The sequence below is a fragment of the Mesoplodon bidens genome (assembly GCF_964165515.1).
Source record: "Mesoplodon bidens genome assembly, chromosome: 11".
NCBI lineage: Eukaryota > Metazoa > Chordata > Mammalia > Artiodactyla > Ziphiidae > Mesoplodon > Mesoplodon bidens.
In genome coordinates, this window is record NC_138167.1 from 54,964,140 (window position 1) to 54,986,439 (window position 22,300).

Here is a 22,300-nt window from a genome sequence, read left to right on the forward strand (position 1 = left end):
ATGTAGGGGACACGAGTTCGTGCCCCGGTCCGGGAGGATCCCACATGCCACGGAGCGGCTGGGCCTGTGAGCCATGGCCGCTGAGCCTGCGCGTCTGGAGCCTGTGCTCTGCAACGGGAGAGGCCACAACAGTGAGAGGCCCGCGTACCGCAAAAAAAAAAAAAAAAAAAAAAAATAGTGGATATATGTAAAATGTAGCATTATTATTATTATTATTTTCATCTGAACTAGGCACTGGCCATGCACTTAGAAATAATTTCCACATAGATAATTTGGACCACAGTGTTTGATCCCTGCAGTGAGTTGCCCGTTGTGGTGAAGAACCAATATTAATCTGTGAGAAAATTGGATTGAAGTGTTGAACCTGTAGTCATGGAGCAGATCAAATGCACTCCTTTTGATTAATCACTAGGGAGACCAAAAGGCAGGCTGGATGAACTAGTAGAAAAAAATAAATAAATGAAGCAGGTCCTGCTTTATGGACACTAGACCATAAATTCATTTTCACATGCTAGAGCAACATATAGTGTATTTATTTCTATTTAATGCTGTGGCATTATATAAATTTAACTCTTTATTTACATGTTCCTAAAATCTCCACAACACCCCATATCTAGTGTTAACTTATCTTAGTGCTTATTAAACAATTATGGAATTACCTCATTACTGGTCTCTACTATTGCTAGGTTATAAACTCCTTGAGGACAGGTGTTCATTATTTCTAATGCTGTGTACATAGGACTGCATTTGATGTATGACACTCATTCATTCATTGAACAAATATTTTCTGGGTATCTACTTTGTACCAGCTATGTGCTAGATGCTAGGAATATAGTAGTGAACCAAGCAAACATGTTTCAAAATGTTTATGTTTACATAAAATTACTAATATATTTGATGGAATGACCTAAGTGTATAATTTTGTCCCAAGAAAATTTACTCTTTATAGCAGTATTGGGAAGCTGAAAAGAAAAGCCTCAGAAAAAGGGCTAAATCATATAACAAAGAATAATTATAATTTCCATACATTTATGAACTATAATAACACCACTTTTGTACAAAGATAATAGTTATATCCCTTCCGAGGAAAATTTAAGAAATTTGTAGGAAAAGCAGCTCTTTAATCTCATTTTCTCCAAAGAGGCTTAGAATAAAACCTGGATGTTACAATTATGGAAGTATTTAAAGATATTTAGTACTTTTGAAAATTAGGCTTGCTCCATTTTATTATTTTCTACTTCAGTAAACTTTTGTATCAGATTTCCAAACTTTCTTCTTCAAATTCTGAATTTTCTGGAAAAAATATCTTCTGACAGCTGAATATTCTTTTGTTGTGGATCTAATACAGTTTTTAGGAAAAAAAAATCTAAATACGGTTATTTAAGTGAAAAATATCTAAAAAGATATTATATGATAACTTTACATTATCCAGATCCCGGACTAATTCAAGTATTAGTACATTCTATGGGTTAGGAATAGTAATAATATATATCACTCAAAATCGGTATTCTCACACTTCTTGGAACTTATTCAAAGTTCTTTTTTATTCTAGCCATTGGTGCAGGAACCAAACAATTGTATGTAGGCTTCAACCAGCTTCCCATAAGTACTACCAGTTAGCATTTTTCCTCTGCTATTGATGCTAACTTCTCACTCCCTGTCTTGGGTCATCCTTGATGCTGCAGTGTGAACCTTGAACTGTAATCAATGCAGGGAGGGGAGGTGATGCCCCTGGGGACACTCTTAACCAATGGGGAATAGCAGTGGATGAACGCTTCCCCTTTCATTCTATGTGGGGTAATTCTCAACCACATTTATGAAGCTCCTTAAAGATCACAAGGGATGGAGTACCAGTGCCCACAGTGGTTGCCAACAAGATAAAGCATTTTTCTAACCCTCTCCTGTTCATATTGCTTTTTCCTCATATCTGCTCCCTGGGATCATATTTAAAACAACCAACAATAACAACAAAAACACTAACTTCTTCTATACCTGTGTGTCAGACTTTGCTTTGGAGAGATCCGGATGAAGATAGATCCCTTCTCCAAAATAAGAAAATACAGCACTTCCTAAATATGAGCTTATATTCACCATAATAATTTAACTTTTAAGGACATCTGTGTAAACTACTCAGGATGGTTAATCTTTTAAGATAATTGTGAAATCAATCATCTGCATTAATCTCCAATTCAGCTGCTAAGAGGTCTTGTATTTATTATTCCCGATAGAATATTTTGCTTGTTTTCATTAAGTGAATTCTTTACCTGCTGGGTGAGTAAACTAAGTCTTTTGTGGATTCCTGGGCAGGAGCCCAAATTTCTAATAAGACTTTGATAAGAAATACTTCTCGCATTCTTCTAGTTCACCTACACTGCAGGAAATTAAGATTAAAAGTGGGGAGCTCTTTAACTAGGCCAGGGGGGGAAAAGAATAAAACTTAAACTTTCTACAAGATACACTTTCAAACTAGAAGGGATTTTTTTAAACCCAATAGCCTGCAGTTCTCACTTGAAATGTCAGGAAATTAACCATGAGATGGGGTCAATCACACAGGACTTGGGCTTTTCCAACTTTTTTTTAATCTTTCTTTATTAATGTCCTGCTTTTTTTCTCTGTTTCTTTATAACTTAGACCCATAGTACATTTTCATGGGAAGTGCAGTAGGATATTAGTTTTCTTAATCGTCTATCTTGTTAAACCATTGGCTTATTCCTTCATATTTAAAAATAGTAACAATAAACACATTATAGTGAGTCAAGCTTTTCCCCCATAAAGGGGCATTTTCTTACAGGAGAATAAATGTTACAGATTTTCTCTTTTAAGCATTCATGCTTGTCTCTTTGATATTTAAGGATCTGTGTGAAAGACTTAAAGGCTTTTTAAAGAAAGAATAAATGGAAACAATAATTCTATGATTTATTTCCAACTTTTTTTTGTGGTACACGGGCCTCTAGCTGTTGTGGCCTCTCCCATTGCGGAGCACAGGCTCCGGAAGTGCAGGCTCAGTGGCCATGGCTCACGGGCCCAGCCGCTCCACGGCTTGTGGGATCCTCCCGGACCGGGGCACGAACCCATGTCCCCCGCATCGGCAGGCGGACTCTCAACCACTGCGCCACCAGGGAAGCCCTTCCAACATTTTTAATTAACCATTCTCTGGAGAGGCAAAACCTAGGTTCAAGTCAGTTTATACCAATTATTACTCAGATAAATGTTTTTAACTTCAAGTTCTTCACCTATAAAATGGAGAAATAATAGTGTTTATCTCCTGGGATTGTGCGGATTCAATACAATGAGCTTAATTAAATGTTTAACATCATAGGGCTCAACAAATATTATCATTCTTATCATTATTAACATTATCATCATTGGCATCATCATCATCATCATCATTGTCTTCAAATGTCCAATGATATAAAACAGGGAAAAGCGTTAAACACAGGTTATTTCATTTATTCCACACAACAGGATATGAGGCATTGATTACTCTCAGCTTTAAAAGTGAGGAAACTAGGGCCCACAAAGTTTGAATAAAATTTCCACAAAGTTTCTAAGTGACAGAGCTGAGAGATAAACCCATGTCTGTTCAGCAGCAGAGCTCATAATTTTCTAGTATGGAGTTGCGAAACGTCAGAAATCTGTGAAACTAAACTTATCCATGGCATACGGTTTTTGATCATTTGAGAAAATCTTAGCTATTAAGATTATTTTTTGCTATTTAATTGAGAATCCTCTACTTAGCTTATTCCGCATCAAGAACGTATATTCTGATTATTGTCTAAATTCACTGGTACCAGTGCATTGTTTCACATCTCATATTTCCTTTTTACTCTGCATGTCAGAAGTTATAAAATAGTCAACATATAATTCTCAAAGAAAATATCTATTTCTGTGGCATGTTTTTAGCAAATAATAATATATCTTTAGCACTTTGAGTTAATGCATGGGTTATGTATTAAATAATCATTTTTTCTATTTCTTATTGCTTACAAATGAATAATATTAAAAAAGAAGAAATCCTATGTCCAAAATATGGCTTGAAAGCTCTAAATATTGATGTGTTCTCCTAAGATACATCAGACTTATTTATTACAGGGCTTTCTAACATCTAGTGAATTTCTCTCTCTTTTCCATTTCCATTTCTTTTCTACCAGCTGCAAATGTAAGTTTAATAAGTTATGAATATTGGAACTTCACAGTCCACTCCTATAATTCCACTCGCTTGGTGACAACTTCAGCTGATCATTTGCAAAGATGATCTGAAAACACTTTGACGTCTACCCAAATCATAACCTATGATACCAAGAAAAAAAGCTTCCTGTTAGCTTGTGAGTTTAAAACTTAAAACCTTAGGCTGCTTTTGTGGTTCTACCTCAGAAACATGGTCTTGAGAAAGCCAGGTTGCAGCACTTTATTTGAGCATACTTCATTATTTCTATCAGCACTCGGTGAATATTTCCTTAATGACCACTCTTCTTGGCACTGAGAGCAAAACAGACAAAATCCTGCCCTCGTGAAATGAATATTCCATGGACAGATGATGAAGCACAAGGACTGAGAGGGCAGCTCACCAGCCATGGCTCCAGAAGGCCACTCACTGTCCATTCACTGAATAAAAAAAAGGGAGTCTGTAATCTGGCAAAAAGCACTGAACTTTGAATCAGGACACCTGACGCTTTTCCTTGGTGTTAACTAAGGCCAGTTTTTGAATCCCTTTGGCATCCATTTTCTCATCTGCAAAAGTAGGATGATGTCAGTTCCTCTTAATTTTCACTCTTTGTGCTTAAAAATATGAGATGACTTCACTTTTCCTACAAAATCAAGTCTAAATTTCATATTAAAGATCCCAGCAGAACTAGCTTCAATTCCCCAGGTCTTATTTCCATTGACTAAGACAAGTCCTCCCCTATCCTTCTGGCTAAATCCTACTACACTTTTACGACTTATTTTGAAGGAAATTTCCTTTGAGACATTTTGAATGTTGTCAATTTCCTGCCTTCATAGATAACATAATGGGATACATATTTAGTATATTTAGAAGTGTTTCCTTTGGAGGGCTTTTTGGATGTGGAACTAATGAGTCAAATAGGGTAAAAAATATTAAATTACCAAACTACCAATATGATTTCCCAAAAACTTGAGATTCACCAGCATTTTATGAGAATATTTGTTTCAAAAGATTGTGCTTAAGCCCGAGTGTTATTACCTTAGTTTTTATTTTGGCCAATTGTTTACCTACACACAGGACTCTACATCTTTTATAGATAAGTCAGTTGGGAACCCCTGCTTTACTCATAAGGTAGTTAATAAATGTCCAACATATTAAACACAGAGAATATAGTGTTAGTTGTCACATAAATCAGAAGGACACAGAACTTTGAGAGATGCAACATATTTGAAAAGGTATGCTGATAATTATGAGCAAGTGTATTTAGTTTGGTAAAAATTGAACTCACCTGATAGCTTTCCACTATTTTTTCTACAACATGCTCCCAATGAACAGATATCTCAGAAGATGATAAGACTTTTACGCCTACTGCTGTTGGGGCTTCACTGGGAGCTGAAATTTGATGAGAACATTAAATTCTTACAGAAGATGCTTATTTTGTGGTCATAAGTAATACATACACACATATTCATATACATGAATGTTAATACAGACAGATACATATACATACACATGTACACACACACTTTTTACAAAATATGGAAATCCATAAGGATTTCTCTGATATCTGTGAGCAAGAACCATACTAATATTTTTGTATTTCTTTTAACTAGCCTGTTTATGAAAGCCTGTGGATGCAAATTAAAATTTATTATGTTTAGCTTATCAACTCTATACTGTCAAAGAGGAAATTTTGTATTTATTACAGAAAATTAGTCATTACAATTAATTTTCAACTCTCTCACACTTCCTATTTAATATAAGCTAAAGATATACAGCAATATTTCCCTCTTTCTCTTTTATGTTTAAGCTAAGATCTTTTTTTTTTTTTTAAGATCCTTTGAAACAAGTTGTGACATCTACCACTTATTGTGCTCAGTAAAGCCTTTATAAGTCTAATCGTCCAACTGGGCATATAGTCAAATATGTATCAAAAGGCTCTGTTCAGTGAAAAAAAAAGTAATTTACATCCCTTACAAAATTTACACAAAGCAACTAAAGAAATCTTAGGCAGGAGTGATCAATTCTTATTGTCTTTTATTAACAAGCCATAATCCTCTTTTATGCTAAAATGTTCTGCACATGAACACTGTCGTCATTCCAAATCAAGGTAAATGTGTGGCACTGTGACTGATTTCTTAGTAGTAGCAGTGAAGATGAACACTTAAGTTTTGTCACATGCACGTTTTATGAGACTCATGAAACATTTAGGAAAGAAATGTAATTAAATACAGATGGCCATAACCAAAGAGATGACAAGCATGGCTTTTGCCTGATTACTTTAGCATCGAGTAAAACAGTAAAAAAATATATCATATTGGGTGTGAAGGTAACTTGTAAAATGCTTTACACTTTCATTTTCTCTGTGAGATGTACTTAAGTTGTTCAAACTATTGAGTCAAGTTATCGTACTTCTGCCAAATCAGAATGAGTGTAGATTAAATAGTCCTGAATTGATTATTAACTTAGAAATTTCTACTTGTTATTCTTTCTATGTATTTAATTGAGCTAACTTTAGAAAAGTATGCACGTGTTTGTGTGTGTGTGTGTGTAAACATATATATGATTGCCTTTCATGTTTGTATTGAAAGTAAAGATCATGGGATAATTTGAATAGATTTAAATTTTTAACAAATATGAAAGCTAATAACTCTATGACTGAAGAGCATAAATTCTAAGGGATAGCTAAGTGTTTATTGTGGACTAAAATTAGTGTAAATTGGGTAAATTAATAGATATTGTTTTTCCTCTAAGAGATCAGAAGAGTATTTCACATAGTTTTAAGTTTTAAAACCCTTCCATTTTTGCTTCTCACACATGTGCAAAGGGAAACTTGTCCAAGCACAAATGTGTTAGGTCAGAAGGCAACGAAAATCTCTATTTGCCTTTCTAGCCATTAATTATTTACATAATGCACGTTGAGTACAAAGGTATAATAAGGAAGTCTTACCTTTTTAAATAGGAAAATAAATAATAAAAGTGTAGCAGCTTAAATGGGAAATCATAGAAATCAATGTAATTAAGTTTAATATAAAAATATGTATCATTTAGCAGAGATATATAAAGTCCTCCAGAAGCATGCTCAGTTCAGTTAAAGTTTCTAGAAAAACAAAGAGCCAGTATCTGTGTTTTTTTTCCCCGAATAGCCTTTCAGATATCTTTTTTTCTTTCCAAGAAAAAATTTCAACTGGCTTTCTGACTCCTTTTTCATAGAATTATGCCTAAGTTCCCTTTAATGAAATTCTAGCATGCTACTGTAATGACAAAAGAAGTTACATAAATGATACAATACACAATTTTGAGTTAAAAGGAGAAATTTTATCCAAAAAAAAAGTGTATGTTAAGATTCCATCAAGTCTGGAGAATTTCTGACTGCAAAATTATAATCAAGAGTCCAGGAACAGGGGTCTAAGCCAAGGATTTTAGTGGAAATTTCCTAACTACCATAAACATGACCTAAAGGATGAAAGAGATTTTGGCGATTTTCCTGTCATTTAAATAGGGAGATTGACATTTTAATTTGGCACAAAATTTACTAACTCATTTACTAAATGTGTGGTATCTTAAAAAGATCTTAATAAGTAGGCCCGAAAGACAGCAAAAAGAATGCCTACTGGAGAAACAGAATCCTTCATCAGGTCAGTGGGGTCTTTCTTTCACCTACCGTCTTGCGCGGAGTGGATGACAGCTGTGAGGCTGTATGGTCCATCTCCTTTGTTGTTGAAAGCTTTGACTTTGACTTGAAATGCAGTGGAAGGGCGCATGGTCTCATCTTTATGAACGTAGCGGCCAGTATCTGGGTTAGTAACTGTCACTTTTTTCCATTCTTCCCCATCAAATGGCTTAAATGCCACTATGTAACCAAAATTGTTGCCGTAGTGGTATTCTCTTGACAACGGCTGAATAGAAATTGGAGTATTTAATAGGTTTAAGTAATACGGTTAACATGGGGAAAATCCTATGCAAACAATAAATATGCTACATATGGAAGCATGCTTTCTGTAAAAACATTCTTAGTTCATAAGTGAGAGCTGCCTGAAAAAGCCAGGGCACAAATGTGCTCCAACATGTGGTGACTTCATTTACCAAATTCGTTATTTCTGGAACACTCCACGGCGGCTCCCACTCTGGGCTTTTTTACCTTCAGCTCCTTCCTTCTAGGATGCTTTCCCATTTGTCAGAAGGTCCCTCTCTCACTTTCTTGAGGTTAAAAAGCCACTTGATGTTTTCCCTGACCACAGGTTCTGCCATTTCAAGACTCTTTCTGGAATAATCCATATATAATCCCCCCCACTTTATTTTTTTCTCTTTAATACAATAATAATGATCTACACTACATATTTTACTTATTGTCTACTTTACTGTCTCTCTCCACTAGTATAACATAAGTTTCATGAGGGCAGGGTTATTGTCAGTTTCATTTACCTAGACTCTAGAACAAAGCCTCAAGTAGTATTTATTCAATGGACAAGTAAATGAATTTCTTTAGAGTTGAAAGGTTATGGTAAGATAGTTAACAATGCTCTGGAATATCTGTATTGTAACCAAGCAATAGAAACTGGTCAGAGGAAAAAGAATGCGAAAGGAGGAAGGGATAACATTGCACTCATCTGTAGGAGACTGGTTATGGGTTCCGTCTGACTCCAGTGCTGAAGTAAGAGCCCTGTTTTGCATTATTTTCTCAGAGTTATTATTACATAACAATTGCTCAATAAAGAAGTCTGTGTCAGCCCTAACAATCCATTATTTATAAATAGTGACTCAAAACAAATTCTACTGAGTATCCATCATTTAGTCTTTTTTAGCCAATAAAGTAAATGTGCCCATTGTATATTGACTTTTTTTCACTAGAATATCAAAGTTACGTTGTCTTGAGGAAAAACCTTGAACTAAATACAACACAGTAGCTTGAATGTCCATAGGTTAATCAGGAATGTCTGTAAATGTACAAAGTTCAAAGGGAAAATAAGTTGTTCTTGGTTGCACAATATAGAAATCCTGACGCATGATCACAAGGATGTACAAAATATGATTTTACATTATTAATAGAATATCCTAACATTCCCACCATAATTTAAACATTTTTTCTTATTGATAGTTCTATACTTAATTTTTGAATTTTAGTAGATCAGAATTAGCTACAGAGTTTTCAAAAATTAGTGATTCTCAGGCCCTAGTCTCAGAGAATTGATTTCAAATTTTTGAAATAGGAATTTCCAATTCTGAATTTTTTGACAAGCTCCTCATCTTATTGTGATGCATATACCTACCTACACAGTTTGAGAAAATCAAACCTAAAGAAAGGAGTAAGATGTTAAAATTTTTCCAATATCTTCAGTTTTGTGTGATACACTGGCACTAAAACTGACAAATCATTTGAGATTTGAATAAAGAAAAGGCAATATTTTTCTAAATCTTACTTAAAAATGTGATTTAAATGCCAAGTATGAAATATGACTACAGAGCACAGAGTGAAGTCAATTTCTGCTAAATATCCATTTATTATATAAATCAATTTAACTCATGTAAAGAATAAAACCTGTCATTTTTCCTGTAGTTCTAAGAATCCTTTGGAGCCTTAGTTGTGTTCTTTGACTTTCTGCAGTGATTAAATACTAAAAATACGGATGCATAGAGCTATACAAAACATGTTACCTAGATAAATGTCAGATGTCTAATTCAGGCAAATCTATGTTACCAAAGCCTTTCCCACCCCCAGTATCTCTCTCACTTCAAAAATTCAGCTAAGGTGCATTGTTTTCCGGACATTATAGTCTCTGAATAAAAGCTCCCCTTTGGGTCATAAAAATTTAATACAATGTTTTGGACACCTCAATAATAAGTCATTTGTGGGGACTTCTAAGACTGACTAATGACAGATTACACATGGTGATGAAAGTAAGTCTCAAGTGAGAAAGCAAGCTCCAATTTGAAAACAGATGCTGATACAAAAGATTTTTTAACTGAATCTTCGGAGTTTTGAAAGTCCAGAGCAAATGTTATGAATTGCAGTTGGGTTACCAGGCCACAGTGAGTACAAAATATCTCTCTCTTGAATGAGACAGTTGAATGTTTGTTTAATCTTTAAACCTATGGATACTTTAGCATCAATAATCTGTTTTGGTATAAGAATTGCACTAAGCCATAATAAGCCAGGTAAAATATGGCATACATTTAAGAAAAAGATAATAATTTTAGTAATTTATTCTTGTTTGGGTTTGGGGCATTGTCTTTTATTTCAATTTATTTCAGGAAGCAAAATGGGTTTGAGATTAAGTATAGATAAAGCAGCCTATTAACATATGCAACTTCTTAGCACTTACCGCCCATGTTATGGTCAGTTCTCTGTTGCTTCCACCCCCACCTCCTACATCTGAAGGAGCCACATTAGGTGCTGAAACAAATAAACAAGTAAACAAAGCTACAAATGAGAGGCCCTGTAATTATTTTCTTATGTTAGAGTTCCTATTCTCTTAGAAACTGTACATTTTTTCTTTCACCAGGAAAGACAAGCTGCACACATGATCCACTCAGATACACTAACAATGCCGCATAGTTGCTGTAATAATGTTTTACTGCCAAGAAAAGAATTGGTTCAGTGCCACAGGAAACGTACTAGTTTCCTTCAACAAAGTAGTGAAGCAAATTTGCCTTCCCATCTTTTTTTTTTCTGTGTTCTTTTATTTAATATGGTTTTGAAAGATTAGATGTCCTTTATTGGGAAAATATTTCACAGCTAGCTTTGAACTCTATGACCTAACAACTCACTGTTGTGTTAGTTTTATGCCTCAATCTACAAATAACTGTTAAGAAACAGTGCATGTGCATTAACATAGGATTATGCTTCCCTGAGATATTTGGAAACAGAAATCTAATGCTGTTCTTATGCTCTTATTTTCAATCCCTAAATCTCTTCTGGAACCCTGTCCCATCAGTAACTCCAGTTCTCACCTACTTCCATCTTTTTATATCATCCTTCTATTTTTCAGTCTCTACTGTAATGACTATCCTTTTCAGTCTCTCCAGCCTTAAAAATCATCCTGTAATACTGTTTTCCTCTTAATCTCACCCTTTCCTGTCACTGAACTGCAAAGAATGATATATGACTATTTTTATACTTCACTCCATAATCACTTTTTAACAACCCATAATCTGTTTCCACTTTTTCATATTACTGAAATCACTCTCTCAAAAATCACAAAATTGCTTTTAACTACCAAGTGCAATGGCCTCTTTGCTTTTCTCTGAGTTATTCTCTCTCCTTGGAAGTCCTTCAAGGTGGGTGCTGTATCTTATCAGATTTGTATACTCTATCTTATTGTAGGATTTACCTTATTGGATTTGCATCTAATTGGAGTTATACAGATAATACTAAAGCATAGTTTGTTCCTGCACTCCAGGCAGTTGGAGACCAGCTACCCAGCTACACAGGTGAAGACCATGTTTTTACTGAGACATACATTTTCCCACACAACCGCTGGGGCTCAGTCTGAAATATCATTCCCGGCTCTTTTAGCATTTTAAAGAACAGATGAAATGTCAGTTCTTCCATGATTCCCCAGATAGTCCTTCCCTAAAGGAAACAGTCACACCTTCTACAGAGTACTCATTTACTGAATTACAGATCCTAGCAAGTAATTGTGATTCACAGATAAATACTTCAAAACTTCCTCTATGTTAGCCACGTAAATTCTTTGTTGAACTATGTACATTAATTGCACAGAAACAAACAAAATACAGGCTTTTCTTTATATCTATAAAACTATATGGTTTCCTTTCCTGATTAAGAAATTAATGTGAAGTTTGAGAGATATTATTTTATTATTCTATTTTATTATTTTATTATTTATTATTAACTCTCACTACTTGAATGTTAGAAATTAAACTGAGTGTATGGGAATGTTAAAAGGTAATTTACTTGTAGCAGTTTAGATGAAATACATATTGAAGGCTGGGATATTAAAATACTGCTGGAAACCCTTTAAGCCCCATAACTCATATTCTGAGCTTAAAATTTTACATGCTATACAGAAACAAAGAACATGTCTTATAATCAATGAATAAATCAAATTTTGTGTTTAAGTACAAATATTGTGGTCACAGGCAAATAATTTCAAAAATAACTCTAGAATACTTTAATTTATTATATTGCAATTTGTTGAATCAAATATTGCCTTCATCAGGACAAGTATTATTTGTCAAAGCATTTCACTATAATCTTTTTAATTATAATCAATATTAACCTTTGTTATTTAGAACAGAGCTAAAAATAGAGTATGTTTATATTAGAGTGAATATTTTCCCCATTTCATCACTTTTAGTTTCAGGTCTAACACACTTCAAATAAGTAATTCAAGATTATTTTGCTCTTCAAAGATCATCCATTGAGCTCACGATGCTGAAAATAAGACAAAACAAAAGCACAGAAATAAAGGTAGCTGTTTTTATTTTTTTTCTTTTTTGCGGTATGCGGGCCTCTCACTGTTGTGGCCTCTCCCATTGCGGAGCACAGGCTCCGGACGCGCAGGTTCAGCGGCCATGGCCCACGGGCCCAGCCGCTCCGCGGCATGTGGGATCTTCTCGGACTGGGGCACGAACCCGTGTCCCCTGCATCGGCAGGCAGACTCTCAACCACTGCACCACCAGGGAAGCCCTAGCTATATCTCTTAATAGAGTGTTTTATATCTTACTTGGAATAATAGAGTGTTTTATATTTTAATTTCCTTCTTTAAGCTTTGAATGTTCATTTGTAGCTTTAGGAGCTAAGGGATATTTTTTCACAAGTGGAATTGGCATATAACCTACATATTTGACATGAATCTGAGTACATAACTACTCTGTATTTGTATTCAGCCCTGCAGAAACAGGAGGACTTGGCCAAATACTGATTCCTTTCAGGGAAGTAAATCACCCTGAGCACAAGGAAGTTTACTTAACTTTAGGCTCCAGGGCATCTGAAGTGAGCAAAATAGATTTTCTCTTAACAATAAATTATTAAAAAGAATTTAAACAAATATTTAGGAAAAATGCAAAATTCTTGAATTAACAATGAATAAACAATTAAAGATAGTGAGGCTTTTAAACTTGTCTTTTTGCCATGATTTCAGTCTAATAATGATTCCTTAATGATGTTTATAGGAAGGTTTTCGTATTTCAGTTGTAGATATAAAAAAGTATTTAAAAAGAAAATCAAGCCAATGTCATGATTATTCTTTCCTATGAAAAGAAACGGTTGCCAATTTTACTTGTAAATTTGAATGCTTAAATAATTTGCATATAAGTAACATTTGGGGCTTTGGCGTTTTATTTAACAATAAAACTGGCGTTTTATTTAACAATGTACAAACTGCCTTGTGACAAATCCTAAATTATAAAAATCATGGAGTATAGGAAGAAAGGCCCTTGATTTAAAATATATGGACTAGGGCTTCTCTGGTGGCGCAGTGGTTTGAGAGTCCACCTGCCGATGCAAGGGACACGGGTTCATGCCCCGGTCCGGGAAGATCCCACATCCCGCGGAGCGCCTGGGCCCGTGAGCCATGGCCGCTGAGCCTGCGCGTCCAGAGCCTGTGCTCCACAACGGGAGAGGCCACAACAGTGAGAGGCCCGTGTACTGCAAAAATAAATAAATAAATAAACAAAATTAAATATATGGACTACTCAGTTTTTGTTAATTATTGCTTTCCATTTTCACAGAAATAAAGTTACCATGAATGTAGCTTCTCATTTCAATTTACATCAGAATTTCACTGTGATTCAAAACAAATTTTTTAGTAAGAGATTCAAAATGGTATGTAAATAATGCTCTAGGGTCTAGATAAACAAAGGGATTAAAGCCTTACATCTGCTTTTATTCTATCTATAAATATATTTTCTTTCTGAAGTCATTAATAAAATCAAATGAACTGTATAATATTTGGATATTCAAATGAGTTCTTCATAATCTTATGATCTCCTGCTCTGATGGTGGACCAGATTGCTAACATTCTTTATGCATCTACCATGTTAAATTGATGCTCTTCCCAGGTAAAAATTATATAGAGTCTGAAATAGTTCACAAAAACATTAATGTCTTTAGATCTTATCAGGCCAAAATTGTAGTTTGCTTATTAATCTAGACTTTGTTCTCAAACAGGAAAGTTAAATGGGCGTAGCAGAGTAAATCCGTTAACTGTTCAATAGAATGATAGTCTAAAGACAAGTCATCTGGGGGAATGTTTAAATGGGCAGAAAAGAATGCTACAAACTGAAATAAGCATGATGCATAGTAAATTTATTATAAAGAACCCAAACCGATTATGGATTTTTTACTTAAGTGAAAGAATGAACACTTCCTAGTTTATCTCAGTTTATTAAAAACAAAAGCATCTAATGCATATGTTAACATTGTTTCAAACAAATCAAATTATATTTGGTAATGTATTTTTCTAAATTTTAATATTCAAATATCACAGTAGCTTTAATCACTACTTTTCATTATCCTCTATTAACTTACAATTGCAAGAACCATCCTCTTTCCCTTCCTGTTCCTCTCTTTTCCTTCTATAAATAAGTTTAAGTACCAATTATAGACACTGTGTTGTGTTAAGCTCTAAAGTTAACAATGTGAATAAAATCTGATTACGATCCTGAAGATGCTAGTGTAGTAAAATTAAATATGTACAACTGGTTTTAATTCAATGTGTTAAATATCCCCAATGTGTTAAAAATCCCTAGTAGAAGTTGGCTGGATGAATGGATGAATGAATGAATGAATAAAAGTCCCAGTTTATTAAAAGACTCATCTAGAACTTAGAAATGATTTTTACATATCATACCTAATTGGATACTCAGGTCAGCACTTTAAAATAAATATACAGAAAATTAGCATTATTCTCTTTTTACAAAAAAAGGTGAATGAGTCCCAAAAGTAGTTAGTTAACTAGCCCAGGTCACACTACTCACATGTAGAGAAGCTGCAACTTTACCTCAGGCCTCCTGATGGCTTAAAAATCTACACTCTTTGCTTCTTAAAAAAAAAAAAGAAAGATTTTTCTATTACATAACTAGTGACATCTACTAACTTTAACATAGCACCTTACTAGCTATAAAACATGTTCTTAGCACCATCCTCCTCCTTTATCAAACATATCTAAAAAATAAAAAAATAAAAATAAATGGCACAGCCGAATAGCTTCATTAGACATGAAATTAAAGCTCTCTACATAGTATGAAAGTGCTGATTACAGTGTTATGTTACTTTTTCTCTTTTTCCTTCTTAGTTTGATCTGGCAAATAAATAGCAAAGTTGTCAAAACAAACCTGAATGTATCATTTTAGGATATCGACTTACCAACTGCACCTGCAGAGCTATTAGCTATGGGGGTATATCTTACAATGACACATCACTTTGAAGGATGCTTCTGTTATCTCTTATTTACAGTCAAAATTAAATGGGTTACAATGATTACAAACACATCTTCTAATTCTTCATTTGGCTCCATCCATTTTATAATGCACCTGTCTGAAACCAAAGAATATACCCAACTGTGCCTGGCAATCTTAAAATTAAGTAATTAGACAGATAAGGGCATATGCCACACTAGATAATGTCCTGTCTTTCAATCAGTATAATGAGGCACAGGAGCAACCTTTCCATCAAATGGGAACCAGCCTTTATCCCACATAACATATGCTGGCATCTCTTAGAGAGTTGTTATAATGGTACATGACAGGACAAACATCCCCCTGTTTCAGAAAGTATTTTTATTTTTTTGTAAGGATAAAAAATATAAATGTCCAATTTTATGAATATTCAATTTTTCAAAAACAGGATGAAATGAAAAACAGAAATTAAAGAGAAAGTCTGTTGGATTGGACTGTATTAAATATAAAATTTTTCCTTAAGATGATTAAAATTACATGAAATTATATGATCCTCTTTTATGTTAATAACAATGGAAATATATTGCCAAAAGAGGTGATCTATTAGAGTAGACAGTACTTTCTTATAAGCATATTAAAGCTTAAAATGAGCATTAATGGCATAATAAAAATTTTATTCAGCAAATATTTTGCACTAGACAGCACTAACTTTGCTTTATTTACATGTTTTAATCATAAAAAAAATTCATAAGATAAATAATTTCCACTTAGAGATGAGAAACCTGAGGCTCAGAGAGGTTAAGTAACATGCCTCTAATCACAGAGTTTTAAATGATGGAACCAGTATTCTACTAAAGGATCAGTGTCCCAGAGCTTTAATACTGCATATTGCCCTCCTAGAAAATTATTTAGGAATGAAGCTTTTAGAATTGCAAAGCCCTGAATTTGAATCCTAGCTCTGCTTCACATTAACCAAGTGTAATCTTGACTTCTTTGTCTGTAAAATTAGGAAAAATAATACCAGTTGCATAAAGTTATTGTGGGAATTAAGTGTAGCAATGCAAGTAGAGTTTAGCACTCTGTGATAACATACAGCAAGTGCATAAATGATAGTAGCCATAAAACTTGATTAATAAAGGATCCAAAAATATTTTCTTATGAAAGATTAACAAATGCATTAGAGGTTATAGGATTTATTTTTTCACAATTGAAAGGAAGGCATCATCTTATTATATCACGATTGGGCCACATCTTGCATTGTGAATAAGACCGTTATCACTTCATATGTTTGTTTTGTGTCTGAAGGCTTTTAAGAGAAATTATTTTCCAAGTACACTAGAGAGAGAATTAATTCCTTAACAAAATACCATTTGAGCAAACATGTTAGAGGTCATGCTTAATGAAGGTGATGCCAAAAGTTGTTAGTTGAAAGTAACAACCTTACCAAAATTTTAGGTTTGATATCACTAAAACAAATTTTTCTCAGCATTTCTAAAGATAAGAAGGCATTAAGGTTGGAAAGTCATCAGAGTTACATACAAACTACAGGTAGCAAGCACATCAAAAAGTATTCTTATCTCCTAAATATGATACTAAATATAAATTATATTTATAGATTCACAGATGAAAGAATCAGATTGAATCTTTCTTTCTGAAACATGTTTTGCTGTTGTTGTTCTTAAAAACATATTTAATTTAATCAAATATACACTGAGACTTAAAAAAAATCCAAGTTCTTATAATTCTGTCCAGACGATCAACCAAAGTATACTAAAGCAATCGTTTTTGAAATAAATAATACATAATTTTTTGGTAACAGAGTTCCTACAATTTTTTGGTAACAGAGTTCCTACAATTTTTTGGTAACAGAGGGGAGGGTCAACTCCTATCATCAATGCCAGAGAAAGTATCTTCCCTCCCCATGAACAATGTTGTTTTTGGATCAGAAATAATTCATATTGTAATAGTCAACAGATCACAGAAAATTAATCAAGCTCATTGAGATAAAAAAGGCCTATATCTGAGATAAGCATGTTATAATTTTTAACTGAAATAAGTTTGCTTAGACCAACTTAATCATTTGATATTTTTGCAATTTTATTTTGAAAATGAATACTTGTTATATCAAAGCAAGTGCATGATCTCTCAGCATGAATTATGTGGTTGAAACCACCAGTCAGATAATGTGCCAGTTCCTTTTTATTTTTGTTTTTCAAGAAAGGGCAACTGTGTTCAGTCCATCACACAGAAACTTCTAATACAAACATAGGAGGCTCTACGGAATAATCAAAACCAAACAAACACAAGGATCCTGGGTATGTGGTATCTGTGTTCTCTAAAGCTGCAACATATATTACCTCCGTATCCTAATGAGATTTCTGTGAGGCAGAGAAAAAGGAACAATTGTGTTCATTTCACAGGTGGATATACTAAAACAAAAAACGGTGTTTAAGTCATATCTAGCTCTGTAACTGAAAATGAAATATGAGCTTCTATTAGAATGCAAAAATAAAGGCTCATATAAATGGCTGTGTGTTTAGGAGTCCTGCTTGAGAAAAAACCTTTAAGAGAGAAAGTTGAATGTATCAGGTCTGTGTTTAATTCTGAATCTTGCAAGTAGTTATATTAACCTAGGTAAACTGTTTAGTGTTTCGGAGTCTATTGCCTATTAATGAGCATTGGATTGTAATACCTACCTCAAAATATTATTGTGAGGATTAACTGAAAAATATCTGAAAATGCTCAGCACAAATCAGTATTTTAGTGTTTCTGTTCTTCCTTTATTACAGAATCATCAGTTTTATCTGATAAATTACATGAAATTACATGAAACTTTAAGAGATCGTTTATTGATGGCAGTCTCTGTTAATAACTTGGCTTTAAAAACCAAAGACAGTACAATTCATAATTCTATTTAGAAGTTAGACCAAGGAATTGACATAGCCAGAAATGTGGATAAGTGATATTAAGATATCACAGCAGAATTTTAATGTCATTCTGTCATCCATTTAAAATATTTTCCCCCAAATAAAGCACTGAAGTTTGGCAAGGCGCAGTAAAAGTAAACAAACTCAGAGAGTCTACAAAACATTTTCTTTTTCATAGACAGGGAATAATAAAGAAGAGTTATTATTAGAATAAGAACAATGTTTTTGCCTAGAAATTCAAGGGAGAAGGAAAACAGAGTGGGGTATTTCTTGTATAAAAGACTATTAAAATGGAGTTGGTATTCAGCATAAAAATGTGAACCTAAATTGGAAGAATAGCCATAGTTGAGCTGTGATAAAAGAGCACATTTAGAGTGACACCTAATATTAAAAGAACACATTATAGCTATTTCTGAGATGTTCTGACTCCCCAGGTGGTATAGATCCATCACATTCCCTCCTTGCCAGGCTCACCCTACTCTCCGGCCCATACCCTCCATCCATGTGGCTGTTCGGTTATCCATGTCTTTGAGAGAGAAGACAAATTGTGAGTCTTCTAAATCATGGAATCTGCTTAACCACGACTCTGCCCGGTTAAGATTCAAAATTTATATTAAAGTTTATATTCTAAACACCAACTTCATTTAAGTGGTGTTCAGTGGATCATATAGTTGCCTCTATTTACCTCTTTTCCATTAATTATGTAAGAATATTCTAAAGCTTTATATTTTCTCTTTTGGTTTTTGACTGTCTTGACACAGAATGCACACACCTGTGTGAGATATATATACACACATTTTTTAGATAAATTACTTACCTCAGAGAATTATTTCCAAATACATTCACTTATATGCTAAAGTGTCACTGAATTTATAAACGTTTTAAATTTTAAAAAGTTTCTTCTACATACCAGCACCATCTGTTTTAATTTTGCTTGATGGTATACTGGGCTCTCCTATACCCAATGTATTGGTTGCTAGCACACGAAATTCATATTCCATCCACGGGATTAAATCCACTGCTCTTGCTGCCTCCATATTTCCTTCAATAATTGGAGGATCTAAATAAAATAAATATTAAATAGAGAATATTAGTTGAATAACATAATTCTTATAATTCTCTGTTTTTATTTTACTGTTTTGAGAAAATGGCACATGTTCCATTGAGTTGAAATAAAAATAAAAAGTAGGAATGACAAAATGTTAAGTTCAAGGGAGTGAGAGGAGAGGTCCTTAATAGATAACACGTTAGAAAGAGAGATAGGCACATGGATCATTTACTTATTAAGTACAGGGTGGGAGCACTGAGATTCTGCATTTTTAACCAGCTCCCACCTCTTGCTTCTGCTGCTCGTCCACTGGCTACAACCCAAACAGCGCGGGGCTGTATTCTGAAGACAGAATCCAGAAAGATTTCTTGAGGCAAAGGTACAACATGTACAGTTAAAATTTTTATGGACTGCCACTGATGTAGTGTATGGGTAGTGAATGATTTATTACTAGGGTACCTGTATGTTTATACTTTTTTGTAATTAGCTTTTTAAATTTATACCCAAATCATTTGGGGCACTGATAATAAAGGTTATAATAATTCATTCAGATTTATTAAGTATTTCTCAGAATTGATGCTACTAGATACTAGCAGGAAAATTATAACTTAGGGGTAAGATACATTCAAGATTGCTTATTTAATTGAGGTATGATAAAACATACAACCAAGGCAGGACTATACATTATTTTAAGCTCTCCTAAAATATTCTCACATGTGTTTTAAGTAATTAACCTACACATACATATGCATGTAAATACCTGTACATCACTTATTGGAAAATGTGTTCCCTTAGGCTTATATATGACTTATTGTCGTATTACTTAAGGAATTTTTATCTGGCACTGCAAACCATGAATAAATAGCTTTTTAAGATGTTGTACCCATCGTCACAATAAATGTTAAGCATCTCAGTGCCCAGTTTCTACTTTTAGACAAATTCCTAATGGCTCAGACTATCCCATGCCTCACACTGTCATGTGTGGCATGTGTGGTATAACTCTCCGAGGCACTAATTTTGCCATCCAGTCTCTTATTTTGTTAAGAATTTGTTTTATATATTTGACATATATTTTTGACTTTCTGATTAAAAGTTTGGCTTTCCTTCTCTTCTGTTTTAATTCTGCCTCTTTATCTCCTGTTTTCTCTACCCCTTCCTCACACCAAATTGGGATTTGTTTGTCTTACTTCGTGTGCATAGGAAGTTATTTTAGGTGATTGGAAGAGGGAAGATGAAGTTTTGATTTGCCAAGGACTCTTCATGGAGAAAAGGAAAACACAGAGCTGGTTGTTATGACACTGGGTAGAGTGGCCCCCTTCTTCACTAAATACCTTTTTATGATTTTGAGCCTCCTATAGAAGGAGCCATTGTAGTGGGTTGAATGGTGACTCCCCCCACACAAGAGATATATCTATGTTCAAATCACCAGAACCTATGAATGTGACCTTATTTGGAAAAAGGGTCTTTTAGACCATTTTAATTTTAAGACAAATTAAGTTAAGAATCTTTGGATAAGATATCCTGGATTAACTAGATGGGCCCTAAATCCAATGACAAGTGTCCTTATAAAAGAAACACAGCAGAGACATATAGGAGAGTGAAATGTGACCACAAAGGCAGAAATTAAAGTGATGCAGCCACAAACCAAGGAGTATTTGTAGCCTCTGGAAGCTAGAAGAGGCAAGGAATGGGTTGTTCCCTGGGATCCTTGGAGAAGGTGCAGCCCTGTCAACACCTTAGTTTTGTACTTCTGTTGTTTCAAATCATCAGATCTGTGGTAATGTGTTATGACAGACATAAGGAATTAATACAGAGGTTTAGAGGCTGAAGCTGATGGAAATATTTGTGAGTTTGTGAGTCCGGGGTGTCCAAGTAAAAAAGTATAATAGAAGGGTCAAGGAGTCAGTCTGATCCTCTCTCCTGCTTCTTATGCTGCGAAACCCCAGCACCATTTAAATGCTTGAAGAATGGAAATGTGGGAACCATTCTAAAGGGTCCCTCTTGGCAAGGGCATGGTGTTCTCACGATGGTAAAGGCTACCCTGGGGCTTTTCCAATCAGCTGGGCAGTCAACATGTAGGGGCAGGTGAAGGCTGGGTCAGACAGGAAGAGGCAGATGGATATGCAGTGAAAACTGCAGCTGATAGACTGATTCTGAGCATGTATGAGGATCCAGTATGAAAATATCTCCAAACAAATGGAAGATCAGGAATGTGTTCAAAGAGTAGAAATTCATACTTTACTACAGAAAACATTTGGAAGAATGAGGAGAGATAAAGAAAGAAAAGTCAACTGGAGTCATTTTAGGGTAGGTTTTAGATTCCAGATGAGGAGTAAGTCCTGTGACTAAATGAAGTCTGAGATGAAGAAAGGAAGAAGAATAGGCAGAAAGCCTTGGAGTTACAACCATGAGAAGACAGACCTCAGTGGGAAACCCTTGACCCAGTGATGCAAACAACTTTCAAAAGGGGAAGCTGGAAGTGGATGTTAGGAAGATGGACTTCCAAAATGTACCTTCCGAATGATTAAGGAAGGAATTTGATATCTATAAGTTAATAATATAGTCTACAAGGATAGCTAACAGTTGTGAACACCTCTCTTTTTAGAACAAAACCAATTATGATCATTCTTGTTAATACACATTAATATCAGTACTTATGAGAAGATAAGTATCTAAAACAAATAAGTTTTTGGCATACCTTTATAATACCCCCTCTATAAAACCATTTATATAGGGCTTCCCTGGTGGTGCAGTGGTTGGGAGTCCACCTGCCGATGCAGGCGACATGGGTTCGTG

General features: G+C 34.4%; 1 protein-coding gene across 2 annotated transcripts in view; it reads right to left on the reverse strand.

The window, feature by feature from the left end:
* The window catches only part of CNTN1 (contactin 1), a gene marked incomplete at both ends in the record, with an annotated part of 158,992 nt that overhangs the window by 47,173 nt on the left and 89,519 nt on the right, over window positions 1–22,300 (reverse strand). For both annotated transcript variants that reach the window (XM_081248140.1, XM_081248139.1), the window contains 4 exons: window positions 5,454–5,557; window positions 7,830–8,064; window positions 10,489–10,559; window positions 19,367–19,516. In XM_081248140.1, the coding sequence (XP_081104266.1) occupies window positions 5,454–5,557; window positions 7,830–8,064; window positions 10,489–10,559; window positions 19,367–19,516 (560 nt within the window). The remainder of the gene's footprint in view (window positions 1–5,453; window positions 5,558–7,829; window positions 8,065–10,488; window positions 10,560–19,366; window positions 19,517–22,300) is intronic.